The sequence below is a fragment of the Melozone crissalis genome, unplaced genomic scaffold, assembly GCF_028551555.1.
Source record: "Melozone crissalis strain CALT ecotype California unplaced genomic scaffold, PUWL_Pcris_2 ptg000008l_1, whole genome shotgun sequence".
Taxonomy (NCBI): Eukaryota; Metazoa; Chordata; class Aves; order Passeriformes; family Passerellidae; genus Melozone; species Melozone crissalis.
In genome coordinates this window covers 11,444,779-11,460,592 of record NW_026535786.1, presented here as the reverse complement: position 1 = coordinate 11,460,592, position 15,814 = coordinate 11,444,779, and the positions used below count along the sequence as shown (strand labels likewise).

Here is a 15,814-nt window from a genome sequence, read left to right as displayed (position 1 = left end):
CATTCCTTGACATCTCTGCCACTCTTCTACTTGTGCATCTGACTATTTCTGGCTGCATGAACTTCTTTCCATGAATCTCTCGAGTGACACCAATGGTTCTTTCATTTAGTCAGGAAAGCATGCCTGCTCCATGAGCCTGTCTTCCAAAGCAGCAGTAATTCCGCCTGGATTTGTATCACTTGCATGCCTGACTGGCTTCTAAAATCCCTATCAAGGGGTCTAGATAGCTCACACTTGTACTAAACCATCTTGTATTCTAGCTGCAGTCTCTGTGGTGCCTGGGCCAATTCTGCTGACAAAATCTTGCTTGTGATAGGCAAAACACCTGTTGCTATATGCATCAACTCACCCAGTTTCCAAATCCCACTGCCCTCTAAAAACAGCATGTAGAACAAGGGCAAATAGTCTACACATACAGATACCATGTCCATTACAAATCTTGTTAATTTCTATGATCTATTAAAAAAAACTCTCAACCCAAAAGCTGACTTTAGCCCTAACCCAAACAATAAACCCTAACAATGACACAAAATCTAAGATTTAAGGCACTAAATCCTAATCCTAAATTTAACTCCTAAAACAAACTCTAAAACTCAATGCTAATTTTAACACTCAAATCAAATCTCCACCTCCTAACTATAAAATAAAACATTAAAAATAACACCCTAAATTTAACACTGTAACCCCAACATTTACCATGTGACTTTAAACCCAAGACAGAAACCTAATCATAAAGACATTAACTATAAACCCTAAGCCCAAAACCTAACCATAATCCCCAACCATAATGCTAACCATGAAGCTAACCCCAACCCCTAAACCTTAACTCCAAGGCCTAAAGCTCACCCCTACCTCTAAACCGCAAACCATGTAACAAAATATAACCCCTAACCCCAACTCTATCCCTACACCTAACCACAACCACCTAACCCATATCCCTAACCCTACACCTAACCACAACCACCTAACCCATTTCCCTAACCCTGCACCTAACCACAACCACCTAACCCATTTCCCTAATCCTGCACCTAACCACAACCACCTAGCCCTATCTGATGGCTTTTGTCATTCCCACAAGGGGCTCTGCTTCCCTCCAGAGCACCCTGGGGCTTCTGCTAAGTTTTGCTTTGCCCTGCAAGGGGCCCTGCTGCCTTTCAGAGTGTCCCAGGGCTTTAGCCAAGCTTTGCCAGGCCCATAAGGGGCCCAGCTTCCCTGTGGAGGAGCACAGGGCTTTTGTTGGGCTTTGCTGATGCCCAGGCAGGTCTCTGCTGCCTTCCAGAGTGTCTGACAGCTTTTGCTGGGCATTGCTGGTGCCCACAAGTGCATGGGAAGGGGAGGGTCACCAACAGCTCTAAGTGCTGGCCACTTCCTCACGAGAGCAGTGCCTGGTGTCAGTTTGGCAGCTGGGTCCTGGCTAGGGCAGGGTGTAGGTGAGCAGGAGCCTTCAAACTGAAGCCAACAGGAATCCTTCCAATGATTTAAAAGGAGTGTTGGATGGGATCCTACAGAAAACTGCCACAACTTTGAGTTGACAATTCTGTTTTGACTACTGCCTGTCACTTGCAGCCCTGCAGATACTGCACTCCAGCTGCTGCTGGAATTCACCAAGTGCTGTTCCTACATGTCTGTCTTGGAATAACTGCTTTTGCTCACATCCAGAACATCCTCCAGCCTTTTTGAAGCCTTTCTGTGGATCATATGCCTCATATCCTAAACCATTAACAAACAGTTCAGGCTCATCTTTGAATTGATGTGCTACAGTAGGTGAAAATCTCCAGCCCTATCTATTCCTCTCTTCTCTGCTTAGTGACTCCTTTGGATCCTCCTTTCCTTCTTTTCACACTGGTAAGTGGCAAATTTTCTTCAAAAAGGAATTCTTTCCTTTTTAGAGAATCCTTTTAACACTTGCCTTGTACCCTGGCTGCTAATACACTCCCACATTGTGCCACAATCTTGCCAGCCTTTCTCCTCTTTGTTAACAACTGCATGTATAAATTCCCAGTCACAGAGAGGATGTTTCCAAGAAAGCAATAAATTAATACATTTCTCTGCTCTGAAATCAGCTCCAGGGCAGAAGACATACTCTTCACCTTCCTCCTGTCCATGTCAGTTGAACAGAGATCCACTCAGCAGAAGTCTCTTTTGTCCAGACATTGCGGAATCTGTTGCCAACAGTTATCTTGGAACCTCCCCATCAAGCTTTGCTGTGGGCAGAACTTCCAGAAAAAAATATTTATATGACTAAATGAGAATTGCAGGTCATGATGTCATGGCAGACACCTCACTTCAACCCATTCACTAAATCACAGTCTAACCTTACAGGGTCAGTACCTGCTTTCCTCACGCACACAGCTCCTGGTGGGTTTTCATCTCCCCAAGTTACTTGGCACAAAATGACACACAGTTACTGCATTTGACATCTGTATTCTGAATTCTAGCCCACAGATATTTTTCTTTCTCCAAAGCATTTTTGTGTCTTTACATCTGAAGCATAACCTCCACTGTGAAAGAAGGAAGTCTTGGCTTTAAAATGTGATTGTAAAATAGGACTTACAACATTTCAAAGAAGCCAACTCAACTCCCATCTACAAACATGGTCATTTTTAAGTCTTCCAACACTGGGAAGCACAGTAAGTAATTTTTGAGTGGGCTGGCAAGGCTGAAGACTGTCTTAATTGTAGTTTCTCTTGGAAAAGTCTATTATACATATATACTTCCCTACTCTCAATTCCAGTCATCTCTATTGCTTTTGGGAGATAAAGGGAACAATGGAATAATCTAAAGGTCTTTTTCACTGAAAATCAAAAATGCCAACACTTTCATACAGAAAGCAGAAGATCAGTACAAAGTGCCAGCTCAGAGCAGGACACAGGCACATCCTGTTTGTGTCCAACACTGGCTTCCTAGTGATGAGACCTGTCCCTCCAATATAAAAAATGGAATGTTATTATTTTAGGGATAATCTCTTTGAAGCACCTTGGTGGTCAGCTCCTATCAGGGCTGCTTTCTAATAGAGTGGGCATGGCAGCTGTGGAACAGTCTGCAGGGAAAGATCTGCCATGGCAAATCTCTGGAACAGTGTGCAATACACCTGGGGTGGGGAGAAGGACTTGTGTCCTTCCTGAGAACAGGCATTCTGCCAAAGCCATAATCAGGACCACTTCCAGGAGCTTGGGGTCACTTGCTTTTGAACAGAATGGGAGCTGCAGGCATCCATATTCCCAGAGGCTTGATCCTTCTTTCACTAGCAGGTAAGCTCTGGCATTGAAGACCATTGAGCCACATACCTACATTTGCATTCAATCCTCCTTTCAAGAGACTCCACTGGCACATGCCAGGATACACCTAAAGAGTTATAGAAATAACTAAATTATAGCAGAAAGATAATAAAAACAAAGGCAGGGATGGAGAGCAGGTTTATTATGTCTCAGGAAAATAAGGCAACCCCCTCCCTTTATTTTTTTGCTAGTAAATTGAGCATCAGAACCAAAGCCATGAATCATTTATCTGCAAATACCCCCAGTGCCTGAGAATACTGTCAGACTCCTCACTTGCTGTGTGCTGGCACTGGGACATACAAAGCTGTCCTGCAAATGCTGCCCTGTTGAAAAGTTTCCCAGCACCAGCAGGTTATGCCAATCTGCTAGAGAAGGATACAGCAAACATTTCCTGCTGTGTGGGAAGGAACCACTTCTAATTCCAACTCTGCGGCTTGTGTCGGCTGGCAAGGACAAAGAGACAATTAGTTACAAAGAAAGTATAATGTAACTCCATCACTCCAGAGACAGGGCCTTAAGGGGCTCCTTCCCTGAGAAGATGGACACTTCACTTCAGAAAAATTGTTGCCAGTGGAAGTAGCCTGAATAACAGACTTCAGGAAGTATTTGGCACTTAGGAGTTCGAGGCAGGAAAAAATAAGGAAAGCCATCTTTTGGCCAAGGAACGGTACAGATGTTCAGTTTATTCTTCTGTAGACACTTCATTTTCTCTTGTGCACAAGGGGCACAGGAGCAAAATGCATCTGCAAGTTATTATGTGCTGCATGCAATACAAAACTGTCAGGGGAAGCCCTCAAATGTTAGTATTTTTCCTCTCCAATGGTTTTTAAGAGCTGAAAAGTTTTGGGGAACAGATGTTTTTGTAGTGTCTGTATTTTCTCACCTCTGCTTTTGATAGTGTGCATTGCCTGGGCTTGCACAGCAATTTTATCCTCAGGCCAGCAAAAGAGGGTTAGGGTGCACAATATTTGCAAGGCTTTTGCCCCATTTTCTTTTAAAGATGTTTCTTAGAAAAATGTCATCTCTTCTTCAGCAACCATTTCTCATTCTTTCTCAACAATGAATAGTCCAACAGTGGATCAGTTTGACCTTCCTTTCTTGGAGATCATTCAACCTGTACAGCAAAGTTTGTTTTGCATAAAGCAGTTCCAGCCATGTGCACCCATTTGTACACCCCTTGCGCTTGTGTTGCTAATAAAGGTTTATATTTGGTGTTGCTAATAAAGGTTTATATTTGGCATGGACAGACAGCACTCAGTTGTTCTGTTATGAGTGTAAGCCACGCTGTTTCCCTGCCAGGCCCTATTTGCCAGAAGCAATGGTGATGATTCCTGCTGGGATGGGTGGCTGCACATCTCAGTGTCACAAGAGCTGACAATTTGTTGAGGTTACAGTCTAGGTCTGACAAGCTTCACGACAAACTCCTCGCTTTAGCCCATGAGTAGATGGTCCCTGTGGTATCAGCTCTCCACAGCTCACAGACTCCAGCCTTGCTGCTCTAAACACCACTGTTAATAAGCTTTATTATTACTTGAAAGGTCCTGCCTGAAGAGCTCCGTTTTACACAAGCACTTAGTAGGACAGGGAAACATTTAAAAATGCTTCTCAGCAAGGCTATTAAAATGGAGAGAAACTTGCAGTGCAGTTAGAGAGTCAGAAGATACAGTGGCCTGAAAAGCAAGCTGGCAGGTACAGAGCAGGTCACACCATTTCACTGCTCCATGCCCCAACTTCCACTGCCACCAAATGCAGAGGACAGCACTGTCCTCTGAAAAGCTTATATAAATCTACAGAGGGAAACTGCAAAGAACAGCTAGGGCTTATTATGTAAAGATCCTGCCTTCTACCACACAGGGCTGCTTCAGCAATAGTCACTTTCACCCAAGGGCAAGATACTCCTTTTCTCTATACAAAGCACTTTCTCCCAATTAGGGCTGCCCTTGGATATTTTGCAGAATAAAGCACAGCAGGTTTTCAACTGCCTGCAGGATCTTTAAATGCTGCCACTTGCTCCAGATCACTGGATTGTATTTGCTGTGACTCAGGCTGCTGTAAGGGCGAAGGGACAGCTCCATCCATCACACATGTCCAATAAAACATCACACAAGTGAGAGGGGGTAATCGATGCAAGCCAGCAGGTAGGCCTGCTGCCCCTTTCCTAACAAGCTGAGTTAGGCAAGAGACAAGCTAAGAGAGGCAAAAGCACAGCAACAACAGTATGTGGAAAGGCTCATGCTTGGGCTTTTGCAAATGAGCTCCCCTTTACCAGACTCCTCATGCCAGCCAGTGGGACATCACCTCCAGCCCACCTCTTTCAGCTCTGTGCAGGATTTGTGCAGGACTCAAAGCATGATGCTCTCCACAACAAGAGGCAGGAGTGGCATTTCCACTTTCCCTGCTTATTGTGGATGGCCAAGCTCTCATAGCACCACAGATCCACACTTCAGTCAGACTGGTCTTGCTGACCGCTTCACAGCTGCTTTAAGTCACAGCCCTCTCTGGGATCACCCTGCCCAAGAAGATGGAGACAAGCAATGACTCTTGACCAGAGCTGGGTTTGCTGGAGCTGCTCTCTCTCCACACCTCATTTGTGCAAGTTGTGCACGTCTCCAGCTACTCAGAACACGTGATTTGCGAGAAACTGCTTCTTGCTTGGCAGAAGAGCAGCAGCAAAGCAAAGACAAACAATGCATGGCTCTACTTTAAATACACCTTTGTGGGAGAGAAGGCCCATGCCTGCACCCTAACTCAGTCCCTCCATCTCCACTTCCTGCACTGTGATCCTGCTAAGAACTCAGAAGTATTCACTGAAGTACTTCCAAGAATAGGTCAAAATGGGGACTTGGCTCAGCTGTTCTCTCCATCTGTGACCTCCCTGCTCCTTCACAGTGACCAGTGGTGCACTCTAGTCAGTGAGGATTATGGAAACTGGCAACAGAAGGCCTACATGCAAGATCCTTGGCCCTTTCTGTTCCTGTAGCTGCCTCATCTGAAGGCAAACCAACCCACCACATACAGGCAAGCCTACAGCCAAGAACATCCCTTCACAGCCTGTAGACCCTTTCCTGTTTGGAAGTTTTCACAAGATAGGGAAGGAACAGTCATCTTCATCAGATGCCCAACTCCAGCTGCAGACGAGCTTGTGCTGGCATTAAAGATGTCAGCCTTCTTGTTATAAGGGGTCCTGGATGCCACTGCAGTGGGCAGAAGAATCTGTTCCAGCAGGATCCTGCGAGGGGCTGCTGAGATGGTATTTCTCAGGAAAATAGAGTGTTTTGTGAATCAGGTTTCTGACAGCATCAACATCGTTTTTGTCTAAGGAGAAGAGAGAAAAGCAGTTGTCAGGCATTCTCACCAGGCAGTGTGAAAGCCTCTTCCTCAAGAAATACTCTGGTTTCCCGCACATCATCTGCCATCTCATCCTCTTTCTTTCTGTACGCCCTCTGCTCTTTCTGCACTCACCTACATCCAGCTGCTGCAGGAGACTTTCAAACTCTGGGTCACCATCCAGGATTTTCAACAGGTTGGTGGACTCCATTCTCTCCAGCTGCACATCCCAGTAGATGTAGATCTTCTGGCTGAAGCTGACATAAACAAGGCAGGGACTGTTGCTCCCTTCTTTGCATGCATAGAGGCCTGCAGAAAGCAGAAGTGTGGAGATCTGACTACTTCCAGAAGGAAAGAGAAAGCAAATAATTGACATTTCATGATGAGGTACCAAAGCTGTTACCAGAAAACAGCAAGCACCTGGGCAGAGATATGGGCCTGGGTATACAAAGTCCCTTTGAGACAATCCAAGAAGCCGCCTCTGAACTGCATGAAGCTTGGGAATGTGCAAGCTGCTTCTTGAAGGTCTGAGAGACAGGATTGAGCAGAGCTAAAACTCAGGCTGATTTCATGGGCTCCTTATCTCCACTTAAGAACAGCTTAGAAGTCTGCAAATTAAAAAAGCAGTGTGGAGGACAAGAGACCACTGTAGCACCTCCAAAAAGGACAAGGAAAAAACCCCAAGCCACCATAGACAAGTCTCAGCATCACTTTCTCTCACGGTTACTTTTCCCAGATGCCACCAGAGGAAAGACTAGCTGGGCCTCCTGCAACATGCACACAGGGAAATTATCCCCCACTGCAGGCAGACAAAGGATTCTGGGTCTCCTAGATGGGAGCAGTAGCTTTGAGGGGAAAACACTGTGAGGGCTGGCTTTGCAGTCAGGCTTCCCACCTGCACAGAAGGCACTGACATTCTCATCTGCTTGGAATCTGGCCACCGTGCGGTTGTGGTCGATGATGTACGTCTGCCCGTCCCACGCACACGCCACCACCTCCTCGTGCCCATTGCCCTGCAGGAACCACAGCACTGAGCATTACACAGGTGCCACCTACTCCCAGGGACAGCCAAGAATCTTTCTGGCTGGTTCAGAGACACAACACTAATGTCCAGATGTCACTTCTGGACATCTCATCCAGATATTTTGCACTTGGACCTCATCTCTATTCTACATGGCAATCCTTACGTACTGTAAGAGATTTTAGACAATCAGGGTATTAGCAGTAAGCAAAACCATTCAGCTTTGCAGTAAGACTGAAAAACAGCTGGGAGACAAAAGTTTATGAATGGATAAATGCATGCTGGGTCTAACAGGCAGACACAGCTCAACCTCTTGCAGCTGGGCAGATTGACCTGAGCGCAGAATGTACTGCTACAGCCAGAACACTCTGTGTCATCCTGAGATAATCCCAGCCTTTTCCAACTGAGTCATACTCCTCCTGCCCTTTCTAAGTTCATATGCACAAAGCCATGCTGAGTTTTTTGTCTGCATCTCTCCCAGCCTTACTCAGATACTCACTGTAACATCCAGCTTTTCCAGAGCAAAGAGCTGGTGATCAACCTGAACAGACCAGAGCAGCTTGTCTGCTCCCTCCATCAGTTTCAGCGTTCCTGAAGAAAGAAAAAAACAACTGTCTTGAAAACAATAAAAGAGAGCAAGATGCTTGCTAATGCTAGGCCCTACTCTTTCAACACTCAGGGTTGCAGAGAGTTAGCTGCTAATAGCACGGGGATGGACTTGGCTGCTAAATCCACAGGGGACACTTGACCCCCCTACCAGGCTCCCATCATGCAGATACACTGCATCAGTACTGGGCAGGGGGCACTGACCATAACAGAGTGGAACTTAAACAAGCATCTATCCTCCCAGTGCCCTCTGTGCCTTCATATAAAATATGTCAGCAGAAGGGGTCTTGGAATCAAATTCTCTTGCCTGACCCTTGAAGGGTTTCTGAAGCCCAGCTTCCCATTCTTTTAAAAATCAAAAGCACTGAGCCCCTGGATCCCTGCTTTCAATTAGTGACAGGCCTTAGCTGCCCCCCAGGTCTTCTTCCAGGACACTGGCAGGACTTACCATCCAGAGTGCAGAGGGCAAAGAGACCTGAGCCACTATTCTCACTGGAGCCTGTAAGTGCAAAAGAAAATTACTGCCATTGATGCCATTTTGTAAACATCGTCCCCTCCCTCTCCTGAAAACAATAAAAAAGATCCAAACCAAGCTGATCCATGCTGCCTCCCATCCTTGCCCAGTTGTGTGCAGGACAGCAGTGACAAATGTCACTAATTAAATCTGAAGAGGAGAGCTCCCTGACCACTGGGCTGTTTCAGCCCTTCAGTCAACTCTCTACCTAGCTACTAAAAAAAGAAAAGACATGCAAGGTCAAGTTTTAAAAATACGACACTCTCAGAGAGAGGACTGGAGCAGTACTCAATGGAAGCTGCATTTAACCCTTTCACTGACAATGCAGGAGAGGCACTGGCTCCCTGAGGAGGAACCCAGGAAACCTGGCAGTCAGGAGCAAGCCAGCAGAGGTGAAAGCAAGCAGGCAGTTTCCCCAGAGTAGGTTAACAACACGAGCCTACCTCCAGTGCCCACAGACAGCTCCGAACTGCAGCCCCCCTCCACACTCCCAGGCTGCAAACCATCCCCTTTCTGCAGATCTGCCTAAAGCAAAAGCAGCTGGTTGGGTACTTAGCTGCCCCTAGTGATAAGCACCCAGACAGGCTCTGATCCAAGAGATGTGCTGTGTCCCCCTTGGAAACTGGTCAGCATGGCACTCTTCAGCTGTTCCTTTATTGATGGTCCAGCATCAGTGGGCTTTTTCACAGCCTGCCCTTCATCCCTTATTCTGTGTGCCTTCGTTTTTCACAGACATCTCTCAATAGATGCAAGGCTTCATATGCAGTGAAATAATTGATTTCATGCTCTGTTGACCATGCTGCTCACAGCAGCATCAGAGATGCTGAAAACATGACAGGCTTAGGAACTGGGCAGGAAAGGTCCTCTGAGGAACGTCAAGAGGGCGGGTCCAGTGCATTGCTCTTGTCCACAACCTCTAATTACACTGGACAGGCTGAATCATTTTCAGACAGCACTGCAGGAGGCAATACTTGGGCAGAGCAACACAAGAGCAAGTGATCTCTGCTGGGAGTTTTCTGCCTTCTATTATGCCCAAGGGGCAGTGAAAGCTTATTCTCCATAGGTACCAAAGGAGGGTTCAGGAGTTACAGGAGGGAAGCAGTGGCAGCATGCAGGAAAAGTCTGGACACAAGAGCAGTGTGTCAGGGCTGAGAGAAGCTGGCAGCTGTGCAGATCTTAGATACAAGACCTGAACACAACACAGTGGAAAAAAACAGAGGACAATGACATAGATGAAATATGAAAGCAGCTATGGAGAGGTTGGAGCTGCACAGGAGAAGGAGGAGCAGCAAAGAGCCACCAGGAATTGAGATTCAAATGCTGAAAAGCAAGAATGAAGATGAGGCTGTGGGAAGGAAGAGATGCATCCAGGGCATAAGGAGTCATAAGCTGCAGCCATGCAGAAGCAAGGATCAAGGACATCTGTAGGAGCATGGCATGGCAGCCATTCAAACTGACTAAATGCAGGTCAGCAGAGGCTGCAGAAAAAAACTCTTGTGCTGAGTGAAGGATAAAGGGCTACCTAGGGAAGGACAAAGGCTATAAAAAGCTCACATGCAAATATCCAACTGTCTTTCTTTGGGAGCTGGCTAAGAGAGGCTGAGATCCCTGTGTTCTTGCAGCACCCTCTAACAGTTTGTTTCCCTACCACACAAAATTTATTTCATTCTGTACTGAAAAACCATCAGGGGCAACTGCTGGGCTGGAGACCCCAAGCTGCTGATCTCTCACCTCGGGCAATGCTGCCAATGAGATGAGTGGAGACATTCTTGTTGTGAATCCGCCCAGATGTTTGGTGTAGAATCACATCTCGAACAGGGGCCTCACTGGGAAAAAGAGAAAGACAACAGGGAAAAGTTACAGAACCACACCTGGGACTGTCTCAGAACAACTTCAGGAGCACTTCTACAAACACAGACAGTGCCACAGTTTGTGAACAGGTTGAGCCCTTTAATGGTAAAGGAAGAAAATGCATACCACCCCAGGTATTAAAGAAATATACCAATTTTTTAAAACACAAACCCAGAATGATTTCATGCATTAAAAAAAAAAAAAAAAAAAAAAAAAGGAACCCCCCCAAAAAAGGACAGTTTTTGTCATTACTATTATAAAAGCCTGGCTGCTTTTCTCTCACAAAGTATCTGCCCAGACTGAACAGTTTGGTGACAGACTACATCTGGGCCTGGCTTCTGGCTAACAGGTACCATTTCACTGAGTTCTCTAAGACATCAAGGAGAATTGCCTAGGTCCCCTCCTGCTGCATTTTTTGTGTCTGCCTTGAAGTCTCACAGAACAGCACAGAAGCACCCAAATTCCCCACCAGGGTCCTTCCAGCACCAAGAGAGTAGCAAGCACCTCACTGCACATCCTGGTTGCTGTGGTTGTGATTTACAGCACTGGCTGCCAGGGGTCTCATTAGGAAAACTTCCAATTGTCTCATCTGCAGGAAACAAGAGAATGAGCCCAGTTTTATCCTGGGCTTCAGGTATTGTATTTGGTTTGGCCCAGTCTCTCAGCTGTTATCCTGTAATCTGGTGACCTTCTCTGGAAATCTAGGTCACTCACTTCCCTACCTTAGCTCCCAGTAGTGAGAAACCCTCAGGGAGCTGGTTTTGCCACTCTCCTTGCCCAATTCAAGAAGAGAGTGGGATAAAGGAAAGCAGCAGTATTCATCTTTGTGAGAGAGATGTGAAGAGTGTTCATGGAAGCTTGGGTGTAGGTGGGTTTAAGTGATGAGGTGTCAGCAGCACAGCAGGCCACTGAAGCAAGGACAGTGACAGCACCCCCTGCTTTGCAACAGTGATGTGGTGGCACCCCCTTGTCACAGGCATCCACAGGGGCATGTGCCCATGCACCCCTGCAGGAACACCCTCACCTGCTCGGGGCAGACCCGTCCCTTCCCGCGGCTGCGTCGCGCTGCTCCGTGTCCCAGGTGCACAGCAGGACGGCATAGCCACAGCCTGGCTGGGACACCATCAGCTCTGGTGAGCCACCAGGGCCTGGGTTCACTGACAGGCTGTCCACCTACAGCAGCAGAGGGAAAACACGGAGAGAGTCAAGAACTCCAAAAGGTTTACAGTGCTCCCTGCAACTAAATTTGAATGTGGCAAATCTTCTGATAGAGCTGAGCAGCAGCTGAACAAATTCAGCTGGAAGCAAAACATCCAAGTTCAGTAAAAGGTTGGTTCCCTACCTAAAGCCACTTTAAAGCAACACAAGTACTTTCCAATAATGCTCTCCCATCAGGAAAAAGCAACTGCTTCTCAGACCAACTCCCAGCTGTACAAAAAAATCACTGGGCAAATCTCCTCTCAAGCCACTGACATGACAATTGTTTTGTTCATAGGACTGAGATTCTGTGCTTCTTCTCTTGAAAGTACCACCTCTTGAAGACTGTATGACAAGTACTGCTCTGAACATCCTTTTTCCTTACCTGACCTTCTAGAAGCCATTTCTTCAACAGGATCAGCTGCCCAGAAACATGGTCTGGGTTCTCTGATGAGTCCTCCCAGCGGAAGGCACGGACCACCCTGTCAGTGTAACCCACAACCAACTCACACTTCCCATCTCCATCTGCAGGGAAAAGCAAAAGACAGCCGGACTCTCTTGAGCCCTAAGAGCGCAAAAATGCAGAAACCACTCTGCTGGTTTCTATAGTTAGCATCCCTGAGGACCCCAACCATGTCATGAAAGCTTGCACCTCAGAAAAATTCTGAAGTTCTTGTTTCTCCCTTCCATGGCTTGGCTGTGGTTTGTTGGAGTGTCAGTTTCAGCAAGACAGTAATTTCCTTCTGCAAGTCCCCCCCACCTTCTCTCCCCACTGCCTCACACACAAACCCCTTCACCCTGCATTCCCACCCCAGCTCTGTGGCTCACCAATGTCATTGATGAGCATGACCTTGGTGTTGGCAGGAATGTGCTGCTTGAACACTGGCTTCTGCTCTTCTGCCCCTGCCAGCTCATGGTGGCCTGAAGCATCTGGGTGTTTTGAATTCAGAGAAGTCAGGTCAAAAAGATGAAACCAGCCTTCTGCACTCACTGCCACCACGAAATTCTGTGAGGGAAAAGAAAAACCTTTTAATTCTTCCTCTTTTAGAAGTTGCAGAAGCTGTCCCACAGCAGGGCAAAGGAAGACACAAGAATAGATCGATCAAGATCAATGACTGCTACAGAACAGGAGGTTTTTGGCCAGCACATGAACTTCTCTGCTACTGGCAGGGTCCAAACTTCCTGCTCATCTTTGTCAGACTACAGTATCAAGTGGATATGTGTGCAATCCTCAAACAATGTGTGGCTTTCTCAGTGCCCACGTCAGCTCTGCTCCCCACTAGAGGAAACACAGCTACAGTATTTCGGGCAGGGTGCCTGAACTGGGACCTTTGGACTCACTGGTCCTGGCTTAACCCCCAGAAACAGCAATCCAACAAAAGGAGTCATAGTAGACCCAGTGGAATTTGCCTGGGAGTCCAGACTCTTCCATGTCTCAGTCTTGTTTAGATGACCTTAAATGCACACAGCCAAGCGGCAGAAGGACCACGGCCCACAGCATACAGCCCAAGAAAGGCAAAAGCCACTGAGCAAAAGGAGCAATCCTCAAACAGAAATCAAATGTGCTCTCTGAAGACAGGATGGATTTCCTTGCTCTCTAAAACCCACACAAGGCTCACAGAAAAATACCAGTAACATATAAACAGAGGAACAGTTTAAAAACAGTGGTGCTAAAACTCTGTGAGCAAAGGCAGACCCTGGAGAGACAGCATGTGCAATCTGTCCTCCTCTGTCACACTCAGCACATGACATGACCCTAATCTCCTGAACACTTCCCACATGCCCTACAGACACAGCTGGGAAGAGTTTGGCTCCTCTCACCTTTCCTTTATTGCACACATCTCCCACACGGACACATGTGAGCTGCAAAAGAAAACAAGGCCATCCATGAGAAAAGGCAACCCAAACCAGCACCCTGGGATACCCCTCTGCCCTACCCTCCTCTCCCATAAAGAATCTCCTGAACTCCTAACAGGCTTCTGAAGGACAAGGACAGCAGAGTCAAGGGACAGAAAGAAACACAACTGGCCAGAGTGCACAGGGCAGGGTAAAGGTGGGACAGAAGCCCAGTTTATATGTTTGTCCATTAATTTGACCATCACTTCCAGCCCAAGGGGCTGTAGGCAAAAGTGGGGTCTTGAATAATTACATGGAAGACATCAGAATCAGTTCTGGCTACCATTCCTCTCCCAGCCTACTTATTCCTAGGCAAAGGACAATTATAGTTGGCTGCACATACACCAAAAGGCCCAACCATTTAGAAAATTTGTCAAGAACTGACCATTCCTTGGCAAGACCGCACAGCCCAGGGCTTGCTGTTGTCATTCTTGTAAACATAGAGCTTTCCATTGGTGTCTCCCACCACGAGTTCATTCAGCTGTACAAGAAAATTGGGTTAGTAGGGAGAAATCCACACTTACATTAACAATAAAAATTTCAGAATTCATATCTAAAAATCACTCTGTGGGAAGAAGCAGCAAAACAAAATGAGTTAGAGACAATCTTGAATCAAAATGGAAAGTCTGGGAAAATATAAAAGCCCTAATTTTATTCTTGCAGATAAAAGAGATGGAGAATGGCTCCTTAGAGCAACATCCAATTACCCACTGGTTCTCCACTCATTGTTTCAGAGCTGTGTCACTGACTGTTTCAACATCATGCTTGGATGTTAAAACAATCATCATTACTCCATCTTCCATCCTTCAATCTAGATTGACTTGAATCACCTAAGGAAGATGATGGCAATGACAAAAACACAACCATCCAGGAAGGGAGTGCAAGAACACAACAGATTTACACAGGATGTTCAATCTCACTGCTCAAGGGGTAAAGGAAATTCAGAATGGTGATTATTTCTTTAAAGAAGATTTCTAAAATCACCAACCATCCATACTGATGAGCCTACTCCCATTATCTCATCTCCTGCATCATGCTTCTTTGTATTTAAATGGTGTGCATTTCATAATCCCCTGCACACCTACAGAACCCTACAGAACAACATTTTATGGGGAAATCTCTTTAATCATCCACTGCATTGCTAACCATGACACTTTCCAGGGTAAGGCTGTAAAACACCTTCACTGTTGAAGAGAAACAGCAGTCATGTAGCTGGCTAAGCTAACCTCTTCCTGGCTACAGACAAATCAAAACCATTTCAGGGGCTGACAGCAATATCCCAATGCCCACTCCAAATGCACACCAACCATTTCAGGGGCTGACAGCAACACTCCCAATGCACACGGGTGTACACCAACACTCCCAATGCCCACTCCAAATGCACACCAATCATTTCAGGAGCTGACAGCAACACTCCCAATGCACACTCTAAACGCACACCAATCATTTCAGGGGCCGGCAGCAACATTCCCAATCCCTCCATCACACGGATCAAGAGACACCGAGACTTGGCTCTGCCCTGTTTGTGACCAGCTGTGCCCAGCAGAGCACACCGCATCCCCACCGCTGTGACAGGGGAGTGTCTATGAAGCACAAGCGAAGCTCGCTCAGGCTGTGCACCACCCAGGGCACGGGAAATGGCGAGGGAAACCCTGACCCGCTGCAGCCTTTGCAAACATCCCCTTTGCAGAGGCACTCCTGCGGGCTCTGACCGGGCGCCCGCCAAGGCCCGTGTGTGTCCCCGGGGCTGGGAGCTCCTCCCGGCACCCGCCCCGGGGCCGCACAGGCCGCTCGGTGCTTCCCCCAGCCCTGGGCTGTCCCCATCACCGAGGCGGCCCCGCGGGCACCCCCAGCCGGCCCCATCCCGGTCTCCGGGCTCGGACCGTGTCGTTGTCGGCGTCCCCCAGGCAGATGGCGTGCGGGAAGAGGCTGCCGGCGAAGTCCAGCGCCACGCACTGCACGTAGCTGACGGAGCGCATGGCGGCAGGGCCGGGCCGGGCCGAGCCGAGGCTGCGCGGGCCCGGGCACGGCGGGAGCGCGGGGCGGGGCGGCCGCAGGGCCCGCCCGCCGCCCACAGCACCGCGCTCCGGAAAGGATTTACACACGCAGACACACACGGGTGTG

At 47.5% G+C, this 15,814-nt stretch overlaps 1 protein-coding gene across 1 annotated transcript; it reads right to left on the bottom strand.

The window, feature by feature from the left end:
• Positions 1-5,616: 5,616 nt before the first annotated feature.
• On the bottom strand, positions 5,617-15,669 carry ITFG2 (integrin alpha FG-GAP repeat containing 2). The gene is made up of 12 exons (XM_054269907.1): positions 15,574-15,669; positions 14,076-14,171; positions 13,616-13,657; positions 12,623-12,800; positions 12,180-12,319; positions 11,622-11,770; positions 10,478-10,572; positions 8,681-8,731; positions 8,126-8,217; positions 7,501-7,618; positions 6,741-6,914; positions 5,617-6,593 (listed from the first exon to the last, which is right to left on the bottom strand). The coding sequence occupies exons 1-12, from the start codon at positions 15,667-15,669 to the stop codon at positions 6,451-6,453; spliced, it is 1,374 nt and encodes a 457-aa protein (XP_054125882.1). The 3' UTR covers positions 5,617-6,450.
• Positions 15,670-15,814: the final 145 nt, after the last annotated feature.